The 27578-nt window shown below is 42.7% G+C and overlaps 1 protein-coding gene across 2 annotated transcripts; it reads right to left on the bottom strand.

The window, feature by feature from the left end:
* Positions 1–1514: 1514 nt before the first annotated feature.
* On the bottom strand, positions 1515–16788 carry LOC135476491 (uncharacterized). Of its 2 annotated transcripts, XM_064756525.1 has the most exons (3): positions 16598–16703; positions 4641–4772; positions 1515–3393 (listed from the first exon to the last, which is right to left on the bottom strand). In XM_064756525.1, exon 3 carries the CDS (start codon positions 3390–3392, stop codon positions 2541–2543), a length of 852 nt encoding a protein of 283 aa, XP_064612595.1. In that variant the 5' UTR covers position 3393; positions 4641–4772; positions 16598–16703; the 3' UTR covers positions 1515–2540. The 2 variants fall into 2 exon arrangements, with proteins under 2 accessions (XP_064612595.1, XP_064612593.1); XM_064756523.1 differs by lacking the exons at positions 1515–3393; positions 4641–4772 and adding an exon at positions 7035–8442 and having other exon boundaries at positions 16598–16788.
* Positions 16789–27578: the final 10790 nt, after the last annotated feature.

The raw sequence follows: 27578 nt of genomic DNA, 5'->3' as shown, positions 1-27578 counted from the left end.
TAAATAACTAAATAAATGATTAATACGTCGATAACATTGCATAAAATACCTCCGCCGGTGCATAATACAAATTCTTCTTTCAGTTCAAATCAGTTTTATTCCCATGTTGTTCAATTGATAGCATGGAGTTTTACATCACACCTAAGGCTGTATCCAAAGCAGCCGCGGTGAACTCGGGTCCAGCTCATGCTGGCTTCCCTATGGTCGTACGTGGGAAGATCTGTTAGTAACCTGAGGATGGAAGTTGGTTTTCCCCGGGCGCCCCCGGGTTTCCTCTCACCATGATACTGGTCACCGTCGTACAGGTGAAATACTCTTGAATACGACGTAAAACACCAGTCAAGTAAGTAATTCAATAAGATTGGATTCAGGCATAACGGCCCGGGCCAAAAAAACAAACAAACAAACAAAAAAATAACCTCGGCAAGTAACAAGACATAAGATAAATTTCCCGATACCCGCCAAGTAAACAGAAGAAATTTTCCAACACGAACTTCTCATTCGTCAAAGGCCAGTGTTCTAGATCACTATAGTACGACTAAGACTCTTTTTTTATTGAAACAAAAAGATGGCCACTGCACGATGAAACAGTGTCAGAATGTTCAATATCGAACAGCGCACGCTGGCTTCCTCTCTGGCCGTACGTGGGACGGTCTGCCAGCAGTCTCAGGATGGTGGTGGTCTCTACCCGGTTTCCTCCCACCATTATGCTGGCCACCGTCGGATAAATGAAGTATTCTTGAGTACGGCATAAAACACCAGACAAATAAACAAATAAATAAAATTAACAAGTGTAGTGTACAGTAAAAAGGATGGTTATAGTGCTTAGCGTGTGAGTGAGGCACAAAATCTCAGGAGTTGGGTGACGTAATGGTTAGAACGTCAGCTTCGAGGTCGAGCGACCCGAGATCAAACCAGGGGCGGGTCATACCAAAGACTTTAAAATTGGTACTTGTTGTTGTCTCGCTTGGCGCTCAGCGCTGAGAAGTTAGAGCAAGGAAACAGGACTGGCTGGCCTGGTGGCATGTCTCCTTTTCCCTCACGTGGGAAAGTTTGTCAGTATAAGTCGTATAAGTAAATATTGTTGAGTGCGGCGTAAAACACCAATGAAGTGAATAAGTAAAGACATTAATCGCCCTACATTGTTTGCGCTTAAATAAATAAATGAACAGTGAAAATGGTAATAGTCGATAGAAAAATTGCTTGAAAATGCAACCTGTGGGTTGGCCGTGGGTTTCCCCGGGCCTTATATCCGATTCCCTACCCCCTACGGCTGCCGTCGTATAAGTGAAATATTCTTCAGAACGGCGTAAAACATCTATCAAATAAATTAATGAATAAGTATGTAATAACCACTTTGACAACTGAGTAGATTGCCCAGTGGAGCAGGTGAAATGGAAAACAAGTTCATCTCCAAGAATAAAATCTATAAACAAATTTCTATAAATTATTTCATGCAATAGTGACTATATTTGTTTCGAAGAGAAAAATAAAACAATGATTAAACTCTGGAAAAGTTTGTATTAATGAATCTTTATTAAACACTGAATTATACAAAGTATAAATATTGTAATGTCGAGCTCCACTAATTATACTGGTGGTCTGAGAATAAAGATGTGGAGTCTTTCTTTCGCTGTAAAGTCCACTAAGAATAAAACTCAAGCATCACTCTGTCATTTATACATCCAGGACATTTCTGTCTGTTAGAAAAAAGTTCTCCAGAAATACAATTTGAGGAAAACGGTTTCTCGCCACACTAAATTAGGCCCAGCCCACCAATATAATTACAGCGTGGTATTTTACACTGGTTTGCTCAAAAACTTATAATGTGTCATGCCTTAGCCTCTTAGTGTTCCGCTGTAATCTTAGATTTCAATCAAAATTTCAAATAACTTTAAAATTGTTTTTGTGAAGCAAATTTCAGCTAAACTATAGCAAATGAATATACCAAGTTTAATGACTGACAGTTTGACTGAAGTCTAAGACCGGAGCCCCGTTCAACACCACACAAGAAATATACTGAAAGACTTTTGTTTCTTTATATATCGTTAAGGTTGTCGATTTTTATCTTCCTGCAGCAAGTGTTTACTTGAAAAATACAACTAATACAAATACGTGCATTAGGACATATACGGTACTTTAATGTACAGAGAAATCGGGATATATCAAAGGTATCATCTAGTCTTTACATTGGTGTAAGCAAACTTTAGGCGTCATTACTATAGGGTCATATGGTCTAGTTTATGGTTTGCCAATAGGTCTATACATGTCGTCAAATTTGCATGGGTCATGCATAAAAAAAAATTTCAGTTTAGTTCTTGTAATCTAACCAACTAATCTACAGCTATAAAATAGCCATGTTGATGCACATATAATTCAGAAGTTTATTCATAAACAACGCATGAACTGAAACCATGCCATGTAAAAATCTAAATTCATTAAACAATAATTCGACTACTATATATAAGAATGAATTTGGAAGGTAATTATCTGTATATATTTTTATTACCCTGTGTTGCTTGCTCGAATTGTTTCAATTCTCAACAAAGAGGCTTGTCCCCGCATCCAAAGTGGCTGACGTAAATGTCGATGGCTTCATGTGATGCTTTGTGCCTGATGTCAGCCTGTAGTGCCCGGATGACGCTGTCACGAGGCTTGTACTTGCTCATATTGTATTTTCCGAGAATTCCGCTTTTATCCTTCTGACCAATCAGAATTCGGTCGCACTCCCGCCATGCGAGGAGCTGAATCCGATACACCTTGAAGAACGGGTGGTCGAAGTCCGGATAGCGGATGACACCCACATCGACCACTTGCCTCTCCACGTACTCCTCTTTGTAAATTGCGGTGAGCAGACCCTCCACTCTAGCGCCAGTTTCCGCGACAATCTTGCTCATGGCCTTAATATCGATACGGGTGTCTGCCAGGACGTCCACGTCCCGAATGAGGGTGTCCGAAAACCAGTCCATCACCTCTTGTACGACCTTTTGGTTGTTCTCTGCCGAGCCGTCGAATTTTAGAAAGTTGTAGCCCTCCTTGAAGAGTTTCTCTGAGCGGCAGATGTCCTCGCCGACCATGGGCTCGAGGAGGCTGTTCTGAAGCATGCAGGCCGTGATCGCCTCCCAGGAGCGGTTTTCCAGTTGAGCGATGGCCCGAGTTGTCCCGGTGATGATCACCTTAAGGTTCTCGTCCATATCAGCGATGTTCTTATGATTCACTGCCCCATAGGACGCCGCCAAGTCACAGTGGATGGGGATCTCTTTCTCCGAGATGTGCTCGTCGTGCACCGCATCATCAATGATCTCCGCTACGCCCTTTATTAGCGGAGGTAGCACTACCGCTGCCACAGCTGCCCCAGCTACACCCGCCGCTACACCAGCTGCTACGGCCATTCTACAAAACAAAATAATAACAGCTGAGTTATTGCCATTAATTCCACTGTATTTTTTCTCTTTTTTCAATACCTGTTTCTGTTTGCTGATGTGACAGGGAACGTATAATTTGCTACTACTAAAAGCTTTTAAGGTTTTAAAATAATCTGATTCTATGCGTCAAAACAGACATTCGTACACCAGCCGTCCACCAAAATTGACGTTCTGGGTCAACAGTATCACAGGGCCAATTCTCAGAAGGTCGTATAACACCTTAACATGTATTTTGGGAATTGGACTTGCGATTGTTGACCTGGAATGTCAATTTATATGCAAGTGTTCATATACACAACGTGGCGATCTAATTCAACACGATGCATATACGGAGCCCCTAGCCCCAGGTAAAGCGGAAGTAGACACAATCATGAAACAGAGTGCCAGAAAACCTGGACGCTCTGTCCATTTTCACTTACAAGATAATTATATTCATTATAAAACTTAAGAAAACTTTTTGAGGTCAGATTTGACTTGTTACATGTAAACATTTGCCAACTATTACACTGTTACAGATGTCCGCTACTTTGGTCTTCTATTCCGTATGCCTGCTGGTGTGACGAAAACAGCATTTTGAGCAGCTTTAAAGTGTGATAAACGCTTATTCTGCTTGGGCCATATATTGTTTTAGGGACTGACTAAGTTGGAAATAACCGCAGACTGTGGTAAATGACTTGCAAGAGGTCGAATTTTACCGGCTATTTGTGACCATTTATCAACTATAACATTGGCGTCGATGTTCCGGTTTTATTACTCTGTGTTATTGTGTTTTATATTAGAAGACAATTGCATTACCGGACAGTTGCGTTACAGGACAGTTGCATTACAGGTCAGTTGAATTTCAACAGTATGTCTCAGTAACTTGCTGAAGACTTGTGGTATACTCCGGTTTTCTACAGCCCTGTATAAAACTGACCCGCAGTTATATACAGTGAAAACTGCTTAAACCACCAATCAAATGGATAAAAATTATTTTTCAGCCACAGAATTTTAATTTACTGACACCATCAAATGAATCAAATTGTCAACAACCAATTCATCAGTAATATATAGTTTTATATAACTTATTTAATAATTACTAAAGAAAAATTAAGAGTGACTTTATTTTTTCACATTGCGTTGATTTAAATTGTCGCGATGAAGGATCGTCACTATTTTTCTCATAAACACATTCTTTTTAAGGGTTCATCAGTAAAACTTTTGTTGTCTTCTTACTTATCTCGCTAGGAAGCAATTCCTGTATAGGCTCAAAAGACAGCCAATCTTTAGGCACACGGAATGATGGATTTCCTATCCAGTGAAGGGCGCTCAAACCGTTTCAGCTCGTTGTCAGAGGTAGTTCCAAGTCTGGAAAGTAAAAAGAAAATGGCGGTGTAGTCTTTTATCTTGTACTCCGGCATAAATGAGAATTCTGGTGGGGCGGGCTATGCATCTCCGGGGCATTCTTTTCGTGCGATTGTATAAATGTGATGAAAACACAGTATTTTGAGTAATTCTAGACCAGTGATGTTTGATAAATTGAAGATCAGTGTATTTATTTTGTTGAATACGCCATGGTGCTATATGGGACACCTGAGTTTACGTGATTACTTGCAAACAATCACTCTGTCGTCGCTTCTCTGGTTTTACCCTATGTGCTGCAGTCTTATATACGCCGTGGTGGAAAAGGACCCATGGCTAGCTTCTTCAAGAACTCTTCGGTTCTTCTTTGTTACTGTTTATCAATCATTCAAGTACCCATTTATTTTTTATTGAAATATAATTTAAGTTTTCTCCACAATGGTTGACATTTCCGAACTCTTAGCACATTTAAAAAACTGTATAATATACAACTGTTGGTTGGCTTGCTTTCTTGGAATTTAACCTGACTTCTAAAATTATTTTGGCCGTATCTCAATGATGTCTCCTTGCAGTTATTTGCCCTCAAAGCGGACATAATGCTACACAGCTGGAGTGCCAAGAGGTTGACGTCAGGCATGACACTCCCCTCATCCATAGCAAACTGCCACCAGATTGACCAATACATCGTTACGCTAGTAATGCTGGGCGTCAAACAAGGCTCTATCAAGTGAGAAAATGGGGGTACAGTTCCAATGGCGACGGGAGCCCAAGCCACATTGATCATAATTCTGTAGTCATAAACCAGGTACCTGTTTCGAACGATGCCTCAATACGCATGTACTGGGATGTCCTCGGTGGGATGGTCAAAAGTACATTGTCATTTTTGCCGATCGCACAACATTACAGCCTTCAGGAATTCAACTTCAGTCCAACTTCTTAAAACGTATTTTTGTAAATTTTCAACCATCCTCGAACCCATGTTAAGTCTCGGATGTCACAACGAGTGGAATAAAACACACGGAGTTTGCTGAACTGTGTGTTACTGCCGAGGGTCATAATGCTTTAACACGGTCATGTGGATTTGTTTGTGACGCAGCGATGAAATCTTGATCATGCGCACTGGGAACAGCTATTCAGCTTATAGATGAGCGCTACAAAACCTGTTTGTTCCCATGTTATCATTGTTAAGACATCAATGAACAACAGACTACAAAGCTTGGACTCGAATTACTTTTGGCGGGAAACGTTCCCCATTATAAAAACTAAAATCATACACTCATTAAAAATGGCAAATATGCCTGAAATTGTCAGAAAATGTGTTTCTATGAGTCTTTTCTGTTCAAGGCAAACACTAGAACTATATCCCTAAAGTTTCATGCCCTAGTTACTGTGCTGTACCTCAACGTACATCTTGTATTTTTTCTCTACAACATGTCAAAACTTCAACTTACAGCCACCATGGCCATTTTAAATGTTGCTATAGCTGTTGGAAGACAAATCATAGCATTTTGTTACCCTGGTAACTCGCAGGTTGGAGGATAGTTACCATGGGCAAAATATTCAAAACACAAAATATTCTGATATATGCTAACTAGGTGTTAAATAACAATACAGAAACATGTACCGGTAATGTATCACTGATCTATAGTGTCCGTGAGGCAGTATTATCCAGTCAGGGCCCCAGCACGGATAATATTTAAGGGGAAACTTTAGAGAAATGCATTGAAGACAATGGACAATATGCGTAAGATATCGTGCGCAACGTACTAAAAGACATAGGGCAACATAAGTGAAGAAATGTGGACGAAGCGATATTTTGAAAAATGAACGATTATGATGGCTTAACGTTACATCTGTAATATTCTTGTCATATCGTGGCGAACATTTGAAGAAAGCTTGTGTCATGTGTTTGGAGTGCAAGACAATGTCGGGGGAAAACAGAGGGAAAGTCGAGCAATGAATGGAGGAAACTTGGTTATGTGTGTTGTAAAACGTACCTTCCTCTTGATGTAGACTGTCATGTTAAGAATCAAGCTGAATTAAATCTAAATGCAAACTAAACTAGATTTACCTAATAAAACGACTTAACAAACATAATAATTACATCAATAAATGAATCAATCAAGCAACTGATCGATCTAAAAATGGAGTGGTCAGGAAGTTAGGATTAGAGTTTGAATTTGCTTGAGTCTTCGCGATGCAAATATCTGATAAGACGTCAGTAGACTGAGATACACCCAGGGAAGACAGAAGAAAATTTGATGGCTCAAATATTAAGGTTTATTGCAAAAAATTGAGTTGCTAAGTGTTTTCTTTTAAAGGGTTTCGACAAAACATGCAATGTTCTTAGACTGCTGTACTTGTTACGCGTCACCGGTAGCTTAAATATTTCACTTACCGGTATGCAGAACGATGGTTGAACGAAGTATGTAGTTTGCCACTGAACATCTAACATTTTAAGGGATATAATGAAGCGCACTACAACTGGCAGGTTTCAAAAGTTGCAATTCCAGCTAAACAAATCTGCAGTGACATTCATTAGGCATGCATATTGGTATTAGACTTAGGGACGTAAGAGTGTGAGTTAATGCACATGAGCAGTCACGGAAACACGTAAACTCGACGAATGTGATCAAAGAGCGTATTTCAGCCGCCATGTTGACCAGATATTATCACATGACATTGTTATTCGGTTCAACTAACTTCTCTACATGCGCAGACATGTGTGTATGGGCTCATTTTATTGTGTGATGAACAAGGCCTTTCTAACATATAGTCCTGAAGTATTAGATTCTACTTTCTGTGTCTCTCCTGTCTCCAAGGTTCTGCAGACGGCTCACATGCTGGCAGTTGACTGATCAGGTAACTTCTACCCAAGCAGAGCTTCGGCGTCTGCTACAGCCTTGTTGAACACCTCTTCTTTCAAACTCTCGATCACCTGATCTCTGGGTTTGAACTTCATACAATTGAAGTATCCGGTGATACCGTTGCAATCCTTCTGGATCATGAGCAGGCGTTTACATTCACTCCAGGCGATGAGACGGACCCGGTAGAGCTTGAAGTACGGAAACTCAATGTCCGGATAGCGGAGGATTCCTACGTCCACAATGTCCCGCTCTTCGTAGTCCCGCTTGGCCACGAGCGCGAAAATGTGATTGATCCTGGCGCCCGTTTGGCCGACGATCTTGGCCATGACATCAACGTCGATGTGCGTGTCATTCAAGATGTCCTCATCTTTAATCAAGCCGACGAACCACGAGTGGACCTCCTTGACGATCACGTGGTCCGGTGACGAGTCGAAATCGAAGACGTTGAAGCCCTCTTTGATGAGCTTGTCGGAGCGGTTGATGTGAGCGCCCTCTATCGGCTCGAGCAGAGGGTTGTTCATCATGCAGCTGACCACGTTTTCCCAAGCGTAGTCGTCGAGTTTCGAGATGGCTTTTGTTGTAGCTGTTATTATCACCTTTAGCTTGTCGTCCATCTTCTTCAGCGTGTGCTTGTTGAGGAGGCCGTAGGACGCGGCCAGCTTACAATGGACAGGGATGACTTCTTTGTGAATATCCTCTTCGTTCAGCTTCGCTAGCTCCCCTTTGATACTGAACGTGGGCAGAGCTTCCATGGCGCTTTTGGCCTTTTCAGCCACGGCCCCCGTGACTTCCTCCTTGGCGTCTGCCATCTGAAACAGACGGATCGGGAGCGTGTCTTAGTATGTACCCTGATCTTAATCCAGGAATTATTTTTGTTCTGTTGATGGCATGTATGTAAGTTGTGATTCTAACATATTGCCTATTCTACAACCTGCGTGTACAATCTGTACGCATGCCCTTGTTTTTTTTTTACGTCGTATGTAACAATTTTTCATATGACCACAAGGAGCCATTCAGTTTGTGTGTAGAAACTGTCCTCTTGTGGCAAAGCGAGTCCATGCCGCGATTGAAGTATCATGCCAAAGGGACCAGGAATGACACCCACACCCAGTTCAATTACACTGAACTGGACCAACCAGTTCTAAACACCATCTCATTTCTAGGCGGAAATCTGATATAAACGAACTTTGCGGTTACTGGATAACTGCTTGTCTTGTTAACCCGGACATGGGTTTTGCTACAACCCCATTGTGCCGCAATCTCTCAGACCTGGCGCGTAAGAATTATGGCTCTGGCTGGTGCTGGACAACAATTCAAGTTATGACCAGACTGAGCGTCCCGGAGCGTAATAATTACGCGCAAGCGTAGTGTACGGTACGAGATTTAAGGATTACGCCCAGAGATGCAAGATGATATACCGATAATGTTTGAACCATAGTAGATTGAATAAGCCTTTTCTTATTGTATGCATCATGCATGGTCTTGAATTTATCTTGTAAATGTTAAATATACACCTGCAACAGGTAAATTGGCAGTCAAGTGGAAAACCATTCCCGGTAGCCTACAATGCTGGCCGTCTAGGGCCTGTCCTTCAGTGAATTCCATGCGCAGTGAATAAGACTGTGTTCTCGGCTATCGACGGTAACATAATATTTGAAATTTATAATTATAATTTTGAAAATATGAAGTTTACGATGAGTCCACAAGTGAATGGGATGAGATAAGTTGTTTTGCCCTCCGCCTTTCAGATCCCCATTATTTACTCATTACATGGTATGAACGTGTTAAACTTCTTGATGGTAGAAGCAGTAAACCAATTATGGAATCAAATTATACCACACAGTTTTAGCAATTTGTGTCTTACAGAAATGGGAATGTTTGGTATCTATTTCATCTTATGGGTATAAGATATTAGCTCGGCGCATTTCACTGACGTGACATAAGCATGACCTGCATGAATCGCAGAATTACGCTCACCCATGCACACCACTAGGATATGTTGAAATGTGTAATATTTTGTGAATATGGTGGCAGGGTGTTATTGTAATATGGCTTAGCACACGACCTTGAGATATTCATTATTAATTTTATAACCCAAACGTAACACCCTTAAAGATATGTCAAAATGAGATACGGTTTGTTCTCAATTTTCTCTAGTGCTGTGGGAATATAGTAAATGTTATAGTACATGTAATATACAAGTTATTAATAAATATTTCCAGCAGATGTGAATTTATGTACTGCACAGCAATTTTGATGAGGTTGACAGGAAAAAAATTTCTAGTATTTCTGGAAAACATATGCACAAACTATGATTTGATTTCTAGACTTCCGTTCGACCTTAAACTGATTCGATTTTACACAACTTGCAGTCCATATGAAAGTGTTTGGGGATATATTTGTTACATTCAGCGTGTGAACTATAAGTTTAGCGGACATGTGTATGGAGAAACGATTACATAAATATATGCTGTTCATTCAAACTTTTTCAAAAATATCACACGTGTTGCTTCAACATAGGAAACATTCTTGCATGTAGACTAGTTTGTCTGATGACCTATTGTATATTATACATGTACGTACATCTGTAATGTTTACTTTTATGAAAAACATATAGGTTCTGTGCTGTACTCCTCCTCTCAAAAATTTATCTTTGATTTCTGGTTACTCTTATGGGTTTTGACGGAAACGAACAATTCCCTGTTAAATATTTTTCCTTGTATTTGGAAACACATGTACCTGTCATTCGCGATCTAGTTTTATCTATTTTTACAGTGAATTCAAGGTGTCTTGGGGTAAAGGTCATTCACTCAGAACCAGTCCGACTGGAAAATATCATTGCGCATCATGCTATCCACATCAATCTCTCCTGCTAGCCTAAATCGAGGTAATGTATTACGAATTCAAAGGATGGATGTTGAGTAGTCTACACCGATAGTAGTTTAATTCCGTTCAATATATTCTTTGCGTGGATGCTAATGTCTCGCGCCGTACACTACGCATGCGCGTAATTATTACGCATCGGGCGCTAGACTTGGTCATAATTCGAAATGTCATCCCTTGCCAATCCGGGTCATAATTCTTACGCGCCGAGATCTGATTGATCGCGAGAAAGGAGGGTTATAGCAAACCTCCTGCCGGTGTTAACAAGACAAGCAGTGATAGTGTCACGCCCAAGTTCGCGTACATGAAATTTCCGCTCAGAAATGAGACGGTGTTTCTATTTCCTTGCTCTAACCTCTCAGTGCTGCGCGCCAAGTGAGGTAACATTAAGTACCATTTTCAAAGTCTTTGAATGACCCGACCCGGGTTTGATCCCCAGGTCCATTGAGATGGACGCTCTAACCATTCGGCCACTGAGACTGTCATATACGATCTGTAGTCCACTTTATCTTTATGGCGCGTGACCGCTATGAACTGACCACGTTGAAAATCGCTTTTTGTGAAAAGGATCGTGTCCGTTGTGGTTAATATTGACCACCGTATTTTAGCTGATGGAAGTAAGCAATAGGCATAAAGCTAACATTAATTTCGTGTCACCCATGACTCTGGTCAAACAACCTTTACAGTTTTTCTGTTTGTCGATTATCCTTTGTTCTGCCCAGTATTATATACAGTTACCCGATATTATTACTACACTGGCCTGTTTTGACAACTCTCCTGCCTCATTCTTATGGTTGGAGTGGTCCGGTCTGACCTCTAATTTGACCCGTCTGGCACAAAAAGTGACTTGATCCGAAAACATAAGATATCCGTTGTCAAAGTGACAGACTGACTGCTTTTCCGTTCCAATGACTCAATCTGATTTTGTCGAAATGCTGTACCATTCCATAGTCTTGCATTCTTCTCAGCCTTTTCCTCATCAGTCATATTGAGCGAACCAAAAATGTATTATATTATAGGTTATCATTTTCTTATTATCAGTCTCGTCATGTTAATTAGAGAAACCCTCGTCATCAACACATAACTACTAATAGAAATTCATTCATTTGGTGCATCGTTTTCGCGGTCATTATCACCATTATCATATCACCATTATCACTAGAACCACAATTATCACCGCAACAGGAGAATCGGCATAACAATGGCTTTTATTATTTTCAGCGCTGCCATAAAATTAATATATTTATCAATTATTTTGGTGATCCTCATCGTGAGACTCATTGCTGTTATCTCTCATTTTAATCAATAAATAACAAATGATCCATTTCAGCGAAAACTGAAAACTTTGCAGAGCACTGTGGTGTCAGTCCTGCAGTCTCACACCTCCACGCACAGCCCATCCTTAGAACCCGGCTGATGCTGAAACAACATACCCATTCGGCATTGGCAATCCCTCTTTTAACAAACATGTAATCCAGTGGTTCAAACTTTTTAACTGAGTCAAAACCTGATATGAAACGACAACAATCTTATTCGGCTAGGTATTAGTAGTTTTGTTTCCCTTGGTCATTGTGGATTAGCGGTCTACAGATCCCCCGTACAAGGATTTATAGGGTGTTTCAACATAGGTGGTAGACTGTGACAGTAACCCACTGCTTTCAGAGAAGTGTTTTTCTTTTTGTTAAGGAATACTGAAAAATCTTTTTTATTTAACTTTAAACAGTGGAACATTTAGTCTAACACTCTTGCCGATCAGCTGTGACATCAACCTCAACTCGATAACTTTAATCATCTCTGTCTTCTATGACAAAGACTTCTAATATTTGTTTATTTATTTTATTTGTTTCTCCCTCAACCTAATGTAGCCATTTCCAATTTAGTTTTCTATCTGGAATTTTCCTTTGCGTTCCAAAATACTTTTGTAGAAGCGACCTACATCGTTTTGAGAAAAAGGTTCCGTAGGTTTAGTCACTCACTGGCATACAAACACAACTGGATATGGTAACTCAATGATACATACACTGGATGGGATATGGTAACTCACTGACATAGACACTAGATGGGATATGGTAACTCATTGATAAACCCACTGGATGGGATATGAAAACTCATTGATACCCACACTGGGCGGGATATGATAACTCATTGACATAGACACTGATGGGATATGGTAACTCAATGACATACACACTGGATGGGATATGGTAACTCACTGATACACATACTGGATGGGATATGGTAACTCACTGATAACACACTGGATGGGATATGGTAACTCATTAATACACACACTGAATGGGATATGAAAACTCATTGATACATACACTGGGCGGGATATGATAAACTCATTGACAAGACACTGGATGGGATATGGTAACTCAATGACATACACACTGGATGGGATATGGTAACTCACTGATACAACATACTGGATGGGATATGGTAACTCACTGATAACACACTGGATGGGATATGGTAACTCATTAATACACACACTGAATGGGATATGAAAAATCATTGATACATACACTGGATGGGATATGGTAACTCATTGATACACACACTGGATGGGATAATGGTAACTCAATGACATGCACATTGGATGGGATATGGTAACTCATTGATACACACACTGGATGGATATGAAAACTCATTGACATAGACACTAGATGGGATATGGTAACTCATTGATACACACACTGGGCGGGATATGGTAACTCAATGACATACACACTGGATTGGATATGGTAACTCAATGATACACACACTGGATGGGATAATGGTAACTCAATGACATGCACACTGGATGGGATATGGTAACTCATTGATACACACACTGGATGGATATGAAAACTCATTGATACACACACTGGACGGGATATGGTAACTCACTGATACACAAACTAAATGGGACATGGTAACTCATTGATACACACACTGGGTGGGATATGGTAACTCATTGATACACACACTGGACGGGATATGGTAACTCACTGGCATGCAGATCTGATGGCATATGGTAACTCACTGGTATGCAAACTTGAAGAGATATGGTAACTCACTGGTATACAAACTTGATGAGATATGGTAACCCACTGTCACACACAGTTGGATAGGGTAACTCACTGCCACACAAACACAGTGGGATATGGTAACTCAAAGTAATACACACTGGATAGGATATGGTACTTCACTGGCATGACAACTTGATGGGATATGGTAACTCACTGGTATACAAACTTGATGAGATATGGTAACCCACTGTCACACACAGTTGGATAGGGTAACTCACTGTCACACAAACACAGAGGGATATGGTAACTCACTGCCACACAAACACAGTGGGATATGGTAAATCAAAGTAATACACACTGGATAGGATATGGTACTTCACTGGCACGACAACTTGATGGGATATGGTAACTCACTGCCATATAAACACAATGGGTATGGTAACTCACTAATATACAAACTGGGATATGGTAAGTCACTGGTGTACACACTGGATGGGATATGGTAACTTACTGGTGTACAAACACAATGGGATATGGTAACTCTCACTGGCATACAAACTTGATGGGATATGGTAACTTACAGGTATACAAACACAGTGGGGTAGGGTACCTCACTGTCACACAAACACAGTGGGATATGGTAAATCAAAGTAATACACACTGGATAGGATATGGTACTTCACTGGCACGACAACTTGATGGGATATGGTAACTCACTGCCATATAAACACAATGGGTATGGTAACTCACTAATATACAAACTGGGATATGGTAAGTCACTGGTGTAACACACTGGATGGGATATGGTAACTTACTGGTGTACAAACACAATGGGTATGGTAACTCTCACTGGCATACAAATTTGATGGGATATGGTAACTTACAGGTATACAAACACAGTGGGGTAGGGTACCTCACTGTCACACAAACAGTGGTGGATATAGGGTAACTCACTGGCATACAAACTTGATGAGATATGGCAACTCACTGACGTGCAAACTGTTGTTAAGTTTAGCTGCCATCACGTGACACACTTTCCTCTATTTTGATTGATTCATTCACCTCATAGGGCGGACTTAAGAAGTTTTTGTGAAGCTTGGTTAATATTTTAATCAGAAAACTTACTTGTAAATGATAGCATTAAAAGTATCATTTTAAGGACATCATCTGCTTCTGAGAGTTTCCAAAACTTTAGGTGAAATACGGTACACTATTATTCAAGGTTAACAGGTCGGAAATGATTATGTATCCCTATTAGAATACCCGCTTTCCACAGCTGCAGCTAAACAAGTTGTTAAGTAGTAACGTCTATTCTGAACATAACCCGCTTTACAAAGTCTCAATACGTGCACAGCCAGTCCAGCGCAAAAACGTCTCTGCAACACTAATATATAAAGTTCGCTTGTTCAGTTGCAGGCAGTCGGTGTGCCCCACGTAGGTATACACTCTGTTACCCACCATATGTGCAGAGTAGCTACTTATAGAAAGCCAATGTTAAGATTGGCCTCTTGAAAACTGGTCACTTCAAGTGACTGCTTCACACACAAACAAAGTAAGCGACTTAGAAATCGATATCAGTGTTGGGCAAGTAAACTGTTACGCCATCTACGAAAAAAGTTGCGATAAAATATAAATTTTAATGGGAACCTCTCGAACCGTAATCAACTCCGTGTTGTTTTGGAAATGGATCTTGCGATTATCCACTTGGAACGCCCTTTAATGACTACGAATGGTAAACGAATGTCGGACATGATGCCTATATTGTACAGTTTTTCGCCTTTTTTCAACCATATGAGAGTAAAATATCATTCAAATAATTAAAAATAAATATAAATACAGTTTGTGTTTTGATATCATGGTGAGATTCAAAGGAAGAGCCAGTGCACAGTTTATACCATAAAACAAGTGTAATATGGCAATTTTCCTGCGCCACATAAATAGCGGACAATCCATCGACTTGTCTGTTTACAACGCCCGTGTCTCCTCTGGTGTCTTAGGTAAGATACTATAGTTAAGCAGCACCATAATTCAGACGTGATGAGTGCCGCTCTGTCTTCCAACTGCTGGGACACACGCGACCGTGTTAAATCCCGTTTTCCGTTTTTTGATCGGGATTCCCCCGCTTCTCCGTATCTTTGTCTTACAACTTGTTGGCAAATGACACATGGTCAATCCCGTTTTCCGTTTCTTGACCGGGGGCTTGTCACAGTGGGTTTCCTGGCTCTCACTGTTCATAAGGCCTTGTTGACAACAACCGGACAGCTAACCTCGCGTGGCCGTTTGCGGAGTCCAAAGTTTAAGGCCACTTGTTAGTCGTCAACCCGCGGTTTCCTCCTCTCACAACGCTGAACGCCGTCACGAACGTGAAAAATTCCATGGTGTGACGTTAAAGAACAATCAAAATTTAAACAAATCAAATGATATTTATGTTTTGTTATGTGGTAGGTATCAGTAGCCGTTGGGCAATAAGTTTGGCAGAAGCATTTGATCACGTCATATTGGTCGCAGAAGGACATACCGGTTCTAGAGATTTTAACAAAGACCTTTAGTTAGAAGTGATAAGATTAAACTTGCACAGAACAATTAGTTTACCTATTCTAGCTTGAAGTTACAAGTTACAAGTTGAACTTCCCATGCAACTTCTATCTAGACGTATCTACTGTCCACAATAAAAGCTATCAAAGCTTGGGATCTCGAGATTATTTTGTTAATATTATCTCATTACTTATTTCAGCACACAAGGCAACGTTCAAAGTTTGGGCTTATCATGTGAGATACATAGGTAAGAGTAAGTGTGATTTATAGCTCTGCCAGAAATGAACTGGGCGATTTATTCGCAAGTGCCGACCGCATAAATAACATTCGTTATCCGTGAATTAAGTGCAAAAGTAGTTAATAAACTGGCTGCTTGAGGCATTAATAAATTAAATTAGTTTACTGATGGAATGATTGTTAATATAATGAGTTAACATATTAATAAGTCATTTGAGCTTCTTTTATTAGTAAATTAATCCATTCCACTGTAAATTTCGACTGAATCATAGCAAATTTTCATTGCAAATCTTACCTTTTTGGTCGCCTTTTGGCCTTTGTTTCGGATCACCTCGACTTTTTTGTTGATGAAATGCTTCGTGCGCTGCATGTGAGTCACTAAATGTTGAGCAACTTTCAATATATAATATATAATATATATAAGGCCCTCTCTATCCGACTCGCCACAAAAAAAAAATCACTACCCCTAACCGGTTGGTAGTTTTCTCAAAGAAAGGTACAGCACTATTTGACGAGCTGGTACAGAAGCCTGCACGGAAAAGCAGGCACGCCCTCGAGTCACGTGACATTGCTGCGCTCCTCTGCGTCCTCCAGTTGTACCAAGCGAGAGAGAGAGTAGATAGGCCGGTTGGAGAAATGTGTGCTACTTCAGCAGAAAAAAGGTCAACAAGTCTGTACGTGTAATATGACATAGAATTTAGTCCAAATCTTCCTTGGACATTATTATGTGTGTACAACAAAATGTCTGTTGGTAAGAAAGGGTTAACTACACACTAGCATTGGTGAATTCAGTTGTTTGTCGGTACTCATATAAACACCATTTTTTTAAATAAGAAAATAGTGTAAACAACATGCGCTATAACTATCGATGCGAGCAAGTCATCTTTTTTGGCGAGGGCACTCAAATGAAAAGGAAAATCGAGTTTTACTAGTTTCTCGAATCTTGGATCTTATTTGACTGTTGGAATGATATCGCAGCGTGGGTTTGGTATGTTGTTCGGCTTAACGGATAAAGAAACATAGTGGCAATTATCTATATTTAGCCCTTAAATATCAAGGGCCTTTATTGTCAAAAAGCAGATGTGTACTGTTTTGTGTAGTTAGCTATGTAAACAAGATGTGTATCAATGTGGTAGTCACTGAAAGTGTAGGTACATATGGATGATGTATGCAACGATTAATGTATAGACGTTCCACTATGTAACGTGTCCCTATGGAGAGGGTGCATAAACACACAGTTGTACACACCAGGCCACTTCGACCCACTCTAGTGCATAGCCTGAATACAACCCCTAAAACAGCCATACTAACGTACCACCTGCTGGCTTGGCTAGTCCTAGTTCGAAAGCCTTACATATAAAAACGCTAAAAGGGGACACGAGTTGTACAAAGAGGAGGTTGGAAGAAATACAGGTGCAAATGAAGTAAACAGGCAAAAGTAGGAGATAGGTGAACCAAGAGCTCTTCTATTGAATTTTGGCACTCTGGGTCCGCAACCTGGCTTCAAAGTGTTCCTCAAATGAGACCGATTGTATTGGATATTGTTTCAAATGACACATTTTCCTTGATTCTGATAAATTCATCCACTTTATAGCCACTTTTTGTGAAGTTTTTGTGATTAATTTTTTATTCTGAAAAGCTCCAGTTTTGGTTTCAAAGTATCATTGTAATTCCTTTATGTGTTTCTGAAATTGTATTGGTACAGGCTAAACTTTAGGTGAAATACAGTGCATCAGAAATGCACGCATGCCAATCACTTAGCTAGAACTAGCCCAGCCGTCTAGAATAATGCTAAAAAAAGTGACGTTGAAATTCGAATCCAAGAAACACACACGAGAATAAACCAAGGGGTAAAAAAAGTCCTCCCGCATCTCACACAGCGGCCCAAAACTAAATACTTTTGCGTTCTTTTCTTTAGTGCGTCAGACTTTTTGGTGTATATGTGCTCTTAAAATACATAGGTATACTACCAAGTGACCCAGGAGCCCCTGACCAATGCGGTCGCTGTTAGTTTGTCCAGCTCATGCTTGGATACATTTAGGTATAGGGCACGAGCACTGCAGTGCCACAGCAGAAAATCACGTGTCTGCTTGGACGAGGACCATATTGAATAGCATGCAGGTCAGCCTCTCATTAGCAGCCTAAGTGAAAGATGTATTCAGGTCTATTTGTTTTACGGGTTTGTCCCCACTATACCCCGTATATGTGCAGAGTTATTGATATTGCGTAAATCAATATTTTTTATTTAAATCATTTTTTTTGTTTTTCATCTTTCTTTTTAACCGCGACGAGAAGCTCTATGAAAAGGTGACGTTGTTGTTATTGAGGGATTCCTTCTTCCTCTTATTTGTAAGGTGTATTTTTGAAATGTGCATGCGTGGGATCTTAATTGTTGTTGAAATAATAATAGTTATCCAGTCTGTATTTACGAGTTATGAACAAGGTAGCCTTAGTTATTAAGGAATTTTGTCTCATATCCCCAACTCCTCGTTTCCGTCTTTCTAATAGTCTGTTGTGAATTTGCTTATTGTTTATCATAATTGCCTGTACAAAGAGGGCACTCAGTAACATGTAATTTGACCCCTGGACGGAAACCCCCCACGGAACAGTTCCCTGAGGAAAACAGCTCTCAGGGTGATTCTCAAGTGTTCCAAATATCCGACAAGGGAATCCGCACAAGCTATACTGCCCGACAAAGACCACTTAACAGTTGATCTGTTTATCACAAAATTCCCTTAAGCCTGAAGCATCAACACTTTGAAATAATGCATGCTTGATTTAATTTTAATTCTCATTTATTCACTTGAAATGCAAGTACAAATATTTTCCCAGATCAGAAAGAGATCTGGTAGGAGTGAATTCCATCAGAAATTGTTCTGTTACCACAGGGTATACTATATAGTTAATTTAAAAAAAGATAAAAAAAAAAATTAAAAATTAAATGGTGAAAAAAAAACCCTCATGGAGGCGGTGAAATAGTCGCCTCCATAAATAAATAAATACGTAAATAAGTAAACAAATAAAAAGATATTGAGAAGAACATTCATTTGATGAATTTAGCAACATATCCCATTCATGAGAACCTTTTCGCAGACAACAGAGATATCAGAATTATAGGAAGGTCGATCCAACATGGCACACATGTACTAAGTTTCTGCATATATAATCCGTGTGATATTAATTAATTCATTTATTACTTTGATTGGTGTTTTAGGCGGTATTCAAGAATACTTCACTTATGCGACGGCGGCCAGCCGTCAACTAGTAGGATAATTTCAGTGGATTTACTTCATTTTGTTCACGATCTAGCAAGAATTAGTTGATCATTTTTTTTAGGCAGATACATGGCTTCGGTAGTTTTGATAGGGCTGTATAAGAATTATGGGAAATCAGGCATGTCGCCAAAACAAATACAAGGACAACATGTTGAAAGATTAGTTTGTGTACCGATTTAAAAACCGCCAAGAGATCCAGTCATTGGCTATGACAAAACGTGACGTTACCGATGTCACAATTGAAATAGCAACCAATATTACGTAACTTAACTTATCTTTAAAATTCTTGAAACTTTTCCAAAAAATGTTTGCCATGGCGAATTTTGACACCTCCTGGTGTCAGTTCTGTCAGGTGTAAGGCGTTGAATTAGACAGGGCACGTGAACTCAACAGGTGCATCGTCCATGTAGGTTAACCAACCAAAACAGATCTGACTGAAAGCAAATCAGTACCGTAATTCTGCTATTTTTTTTGGACTTCACATGAGACATATTTTGGAAAACTTGAGAAAGCTTTAAGCTGTGTACAGATTGGTTGGTGAAGATGACAGTATGGTTTCGTGTAAACAAAGATTAAACAAGCGTAATTCATATTTAGCTTTCCTTATATCCTTAAATTGACAAAATACACATATATTATACAAATTAAGAAATAAGCATAAGCGGCATGTTTTTTTTTTTTTTGTTTTTTTTTTGGTAAATATAGGTTAGCCTATGGTTAACGAGGACTTCACATCATTGACATTTAGGCAAAGCGGAGAAAGAAATGCTGTGTCGTCCGAATGAACCATGGGTTAACCTATATTTAGCACATACCGTCGTTTTCCAGCAACATAGTGTCAAAAACAACAAGTATCAAATTAGAACATTGTTAGACTATGGGTGATGTAGGGAAATCCTGTCGATTGATTGGTTGAGAACGACGAGAAAGAGATGATACGCGCATTAACTGGAATAGTTCGCCTTCACTTTATCTTCAGGCTATTCAAATCCGTAAAATATATCCAAAATACTTTTGTTCTACGTGACGGTAACAGAATTCGAGTATCTTCGACACTGCTTCACATTTCCACTTCTCATATAATTGCTTGTTTTCACCTCTCTCCCCAGCAGCTTTGAATTGACAGGAAAAATGAGTAAGACTGGTGTATGGCTATAATGAGAGATGTGAATACTGGGCGTTGAGTGCACACCATAAAGTACAGGCTGCGGTGCAAGGGTCTGACCGTATTGACAACAAACTGTCCTATTATTACAGACCAGGTCAGAGAGCCTTTTTTGTCACTGTTCTATACGTTAAATACACACAGAGCTAAACGATAAAAAGGGTGCTACATCCCATACCCCACTTAATACATGTCGAATTTGAAAGGCTGGTGTCTAACATGAACTGACATTACCAACGCTAGTAGTAGGAATAGGTCGAACGTGCGATATTGAGGAGGCGCGATTGCGGAGGGGCAAAACTGACCAGTGGGTGAACTCCATTTCGCGCCAAAACTGACCCATGGGTGTGCGTGACGTCACGCGCGAGAGCAGCTCCTTCAGCTCCATTTCGCGCCAAAACTGACCAATGGGTGAGCTCCATTTCGCGCCAATGGGTGATCTTAGCGCGTGAATTTCGTCCGCGCTGCGTAACCCATGAGCGAGGGAAGCGTGTGACGGACCAAAGAGCGACAGGGGAGCGAAAACGTCGGCTGGTAAAGTTGGGTTGAGCAGCTCCTTCAGCTCCCTTTCGCGCCCATACTGACCAATGGGTGAACTCCATTCGCACCGAAACTGGATAGAACTGGGTGACCGCTATCCTACCTGCCTAGACAAAGCCAGACCACGTTCACTCAGAGAGAGAGCGACGCTACACTGTCAGTATAAAACGATCCGCTTCTGTTAACCCTCTGCTGCTAGAGCCTGCCGAGAATGTGTGCCTGCTATCGCCCAACGAAGCCGTGAACAAACGTCAGCTGGCCCCGTGGCTGTGGGTGGGGGTGCGTAATGACTGAGATGGTTGAGATTCTGCAATGTCTCACAGATTCTGACTCCCCACACAAGCCTGTCGTTCTGGACGGGGAGGGTTGGGCTAGGTTGAAGGCACTGGCTGCGGATATCTCCGACGCGGTCTTGACGGTTTGTCAGCCGTTATCCAACGAATGGTGTCTCTCCACTCTGACCACCCCTGACGGCGCCTTGCTCGTCCACGTGAAGAAATGGAGAGCATACCAACCCAACATCCCGCCCTACCCGACCGAAAAAGGTATCACCCTCAACTACCTCACCCAATGGCGCAATCTGGTAGAAGCCATCCCAGACATCGACATGTTGCTGGTGGCAGCCGAGGAAGAAGCCGCCTGCACCGGCGGCGGCGGGGGTGGCAGCGGCGATAATGACGACGACAAGGTGAAGGCGGAACCCGTGACATTCAGACTAGAGCAGCTGAAACCGGCGTTGCTGAAATCAGAGCTGGAGAGGGGAGAGGGCTGACTCACTTTCTGTGGAATGCTTTCGACGTGGCTCCCACACATCCTACAGTTGCAGCGCAAAGCGATCGATGAGACCTCCCTTCCCCGCTTGCTGCAGGACTCAGAGCTGGCCGTCAGTATCGTGGACAAGGCCACCCTTCTCCCTTGCTGCAAGACCGAAAGCAGGCCGTCAGGATCGTGGACGAGGCCCGTACCGTTGCCTGAAACGGGTGCTCGTAAATTCCATGCCCCAGACTCGCAAGGCAACATCACTACCTTGGGAGGCGGGGAAGGACGTGAAGCAGCAACTGCGTCAGTTTTTGAACGACACGCCCATCAAGAAGGCTTTTAACTACTCCACCCTCGCCACGTTTGCGTTGCCCGTGCCTACGGAAATAATTCTAGCCATGTGTTTTACAGGGATGTGACCAGGGTTCGAGTTCTGAACACATACCATTGCCAAGACTTTCATATCGGTGATTCATTCACCACCGTCACTACGAGACATTTCCCACGATGAAAAAAACCAGTTCTGAACATAGACCATTGCCAAGACTTTCATATCGGTGATCCATTCAGCACCGTAACTACGAGACATTTCGAACGATGAAAAAAAAGAAACATCATTGTTGGAGCTCACATGCAATAAAAACAGAAAAAAAAGTTAACGTTGAATCTCCTGTCTTTGTGTTGCTTATTTCTCACCTGCATCGCGTGTGTTAGTTGTTATTTATTGATTTATTATTTTTTTGTCTATGGGTTATTCACCGTAAGTGAATTTTGATTGATGGCTACATGGCTCGGTCGGTGACTGCGCCAAAATGGCGGTGTCTTCTTTGTGTCTTTTCTGCGCACGACGCCCAGGTGGAAAGAATGGGTAGCTGCCGTCACCGACCTTCAAGGCTACACTCCGTGTACAAGTGTACTCCGTAGTATGTTTGCGGATGGTATTGTCAATCAGGGACGTCTTCAGGTCGTGCGAGCTTATACTGAAGGCGTCTGCCGAGATGTCTAGGATCCCCGGCCCATTTATCAGTATTATTTAGAGATGGTTTGCCCCACGTTAATGTACGAGGTACGACTACCCTCCAACTACGCTGAGTCACTACCCTAGAGACGCTCCGTGTTAAATGCATGTAAACTGGCGTAAAAAAAGAAAGAAAATACAAACAGGTGGTTTTTAAGTTCACCATACACTGGCGTGTTTTGTTATATGTCTGTCTGGGATAAGTTCACTCACTATACACGAACACAGGGACGACACCGGACTAGGCCTCGCACCGGACGCCAGCCACCTCACTGGTATGTTGGGGGTTGAGCAGCTCCTTCAGCTTATTAGCGCCCAAACAGACCCATGGGTGATCACGGTGTCGGTCTTGGCGCCTGAATTTTGTTGACAAATGCATGTACACTGGATAGTATATATATCCGCTGTCTGGGATAGGTTCACTCACTGTATACGCCGAAGAGGGGAGGGGGGGGGGGGCTCCGTGGCTCAGTTGGTTAGCGCACTAGCTTAGCGTAATGACCCAGAAGTCTCTCACCAATGCAGTGGCTATGAGTTCAAGTCCAGTTCATGCTGGCTTCCTCTCCGGCCGTACGTGGCAAGGTCTGCCAGCAACCTGCGGATGGTCGTGGGTTTCTCCCGGGTTGTGCCAGCTTTCCACCCACCATAATGCTTGCCGCCGTCGAATAAGTGAAATATTCTTGAGTATGGCTTGGCTTGGCTGGCCAAGCAGGACACGTACACGCTGCACCGTCCCGTTCTACGACGCTATCCTCGTAACCGAGTTGTTGTTGGGGGTATAGACAGTCAGTGGCAGGCGGGCCTGGTCGACATGGCAGCGTTTGCCAAAGAGAATGTCCTCTCCAAGTAAGCTTGGGTGGTTCCACTGCGCACCAAAGCTGGTGCTCGTGTGATGCGTTTCAACGCATTTTCAAGACGGGACGTCGAGCGTTGTACCTGCGAACGGACGAGGGCAAAGAGTTTCTGAACAGACCGCTCCAGGCATTTTTAAAGTGCAGGGGGTATTTTTCTTTCACACGTTTAACGAGACCAAAGCGCTCACAACACTCGGTGGTACCTGGACGCCTTATCGGCGCTGGTCCGCGGCTGCAATCGAACGTGTCACCGTAGTATACGGCGGACCCCCATAGAAGTCCCAACCCAGAACCAGAAAGAAGTGCGTCAAGCCTTGAACGGTCCATCCACGTCTAAACGATCGGTGTACCGTTATCGCTCCGGCGATCTCGTGCGTATATGTAAAGGGAAAGGGAAATTCGAAAAATCGTACGTCCCGAATTGGAGAACGGAAATGTTCCGCATCGTCTGACCCACCCTCGTCAGCCTGTCATGTACACAATGGAGGATTTGAACGGGAAACGGTTGCTCGGGACGTTTTAAAAGACCGAACTGCAACAGGTAACGGCCGCGACAGACAAGTTTTATCAGCTGGAGAAGATCTTAAATTGGGTGAAGTTGGTCGGCTATATACCCAGCCTTAGTTCTTGGATGCCGGCCACGTATTTAACCCCGAGGATGACGGGGGTAACTGTCACTCCCTATCGACCTACCTTATGGGATGGGTCACTGGGTACAAGGCTTTTGCGCAAGAATAAAGGCATCGTGGCAGCCGTGCTCGGAGTTCTCTTGTACATCGGAGTTTTAGTGGGTGGATTGGCCGTGGAACTCAGCGTGCAACTCCTCCGACCAGTTGACCATTCAATATCTACAAGGGCAATTGAACAAGACGCTCCTCCGTTGCTCCGGGAAGCCTTTGTCTCCGCCGCCGCCGCCGTCACCACCACCATCACCACCGTCGTCGCCGAGTGACATCGCACGTCGACTTGACAGCGCTGTCAGGCAAGAACCAGACCTCCACCCCGCTACCGACCACGGCGTTGACCACCGAGCAGGACGTGTACACGAACCAAGCCATCACTCCCTGGTTGAAGTTTACGGGATTTCCCAGTTCACCCCAACTCCACCGGCATCACCGACTATTGCTCCGTGACAACACTTCGGTACCGATCACCGTTTCCACACCTGTCTATTCCTCACTCAACACGGGGCAGCGCATCAGCAGCAGCAGTGCCAGCATCAGTCCGTCTACCTCGCCCTCGCCGCCCGAGATGACGGCGGCGGTGACCGCACCGACCTCCCTCACTGTACCTTATCCTCACCCGTACGACCAGCCGAACTGACTCACCCAGCTTCTCCAGGCATGGACATTCCATGGGAGCATCCGTTTACCTGCATCGTCAGCGGACTGGCGGGGTGTGGAAAGTCCGTGTTTGTGAAACGGTTGGTGAAACAAAACCAAAGATCATGGCACCATCAGTCTGAACACACACCACTTGGTGTTGTTTAAAAACCCGCGAGATGCTCTCAAATTACCACGATCGCTAAACAGATGGCTCACGCAGTACGGACGAAGTACGTGCGCGAGGCATTTGAGGATGCCACCGCCAAACCTCACAGGTATTTGCTGGTGGATTTCAAGCAAGCCACACCCGACCACCTGCGACTTCGCACCCACATCTTCCCCGGGGAGATTCAGCACGCCGACCTGCCCAAGTCATAAAGCTTCATACACACGATCTGCCGAATCAGTTGTTTCCACGTCAACCACCCGCGATGTCACGCCGGCTCTAACGTTACGGCCTCTTGCTGTCCCTGCTGGGTCGGACCACCCCCACCATTCGACGCGCTGTGCTGCGCGGCAACGTTCCGGGTTTACTTCGCTGTTAGTGTGAATGTGCCAAGAATGTGTTAAATGGAAACGTTCCACTATCACACGCTCAGAAGAGGAAGTACATGGACACTCCAGTGAGGTTTGACGGAACGGATGAAACCAACACGGGGTTGGATGAACGGCTGCAGCTCACGGCCCAAAGTTGACATGCTGGGGCGCCAGCGAAATGTTCATGCGACGGCATCACCTGCTGAACAACGTGACCGTCCGCATCCGTCTCACCCCGTCCAAGGACACGTTTGCGTTGATGTCCGGTGAGGAGGCTCCTGACTACAAGACCCGCCTGGAGGAGGTCACCAGCGGTGTTCAACAGGGGCATTTGATAGCGATGGCCAAAGCACCCTGCCAAGTACCCTATCTGCCGCTTGCTGACCAAGTATTTCTTCCTGCCCAAAGGCCACACCCTCATCAACGAACAAAACCCATTTCTGGGCAGCTTACCGACACGATTAGTGGTTGGATGCGTGAACAAAACGGCTTTTGACGGGAACTACATTAAAAATCCGCTCCTCTTCCAGCACTTTTATACAAATTTCGTCGCCTTGCATGTCGGCGGACGTCATATTTCTTCCAAACCCCTGGCACCCGACTTTAAGACCGGAAATTTCGTCAGAACGTACATGAGCCTCTTTACCAACACGGGGAAAGTGTTTCACGACAAGGGGAACTCCATCAAGGCAACACCTTGTTTTGTTTCGACCTGACCCCCAACCTACATGACGATCACCAACTGAACCTGGTGATTTGCGCATGGAGATGCGGTTTGCCTGGCCACTGCCGGAAACCATTAACGTGGTGTGCTGCACCGAATTCAACAATATCATAGGAAAAGACAAAAGCCGAAACGTGCTCTGTGACCTCGCCAGTTGAAAAAACAAAACAACAAGGACACGGTGCAATTGCGACGTGTGTTACAGGCGGATGTGTTTACCCGCGCCGTGCTGGGGGATGTCTACGCTCGAGACCACCTCCCGCACCAAGTGACCAACACACCCTGGGCCTGCGTCATCACAGAAATACCACAACTTTACTGGATCCCTAAAATGCATAAATCCCCATACAAGGCTCGATTTATTGCAGGTTAAAGAAGCTGTACCACCAAACTCTTGTCAACCCTACTTACGAGAGCGTTAAAAGAAGTAAAGTCATTTTGGAATAAGTATTGTTGTGCCATAACAAACAATTCAGGTGTCAACTGCATGTGGATTCTTAACAACTCCAACCGTCTTACAGAAGAATTCGATGCTCATATGCATATACCGTACAAAGACGTATCCACATGGGATTTCTCTACTCTCTATACTACGATTCCTCACGAAGATCTTATTGAAAGAATATCGTCGTTAATTGTCTCGGTATTTACTAAAACAGGTCTGCGTTACATTAACGTCAGAAGCAATAAGGCTTTCTTTAGTTCTACTCTTTATAAAGGTTACCACTCATGGGATGTTACATTATTTATTGAATTACTCAAATTTCTCATTAATAACATCTATGTGAAATTCGGAGATACCATTTACCAACAGTGCATAGGTATTCCAATGGGTACCAATTGTGCGCCTCTTTTGGCAGACCTATACCTGTTTTCATATGAATACGACTATATGCAGAAATTACTTAAAAGTAATATATTTAAAGCTCGATCCTTTTCATTTACCAAACGGTATATTGATGATCTACTGGCGTTAAATAATCCCCACATTGCTGAAGCGGTGAACGAAATCTACCCGCCTTCATTGGATTTAAAGGAGACAACAGATAGTCCTGATGGTACATCTTATTTGGATCTAT

This window comes from Liolophura sinensis, chromosome 10 (genome assembly GCF_032854445.1).
Source record: "Liolophura sinensis isolate JHLJ2023 chromosome 10, CUHK_Ljap_v2, whole genome shotgun sequence".
NCBI lineage: Eukaryota > Metazoa > Mollusca > Polyplacophora > Chitonida > Chitonidae > Liolophura > Liolophura sinensis.
This window is presented reverse-complemented; position numbering and strand designations above follow the sequence as displayed.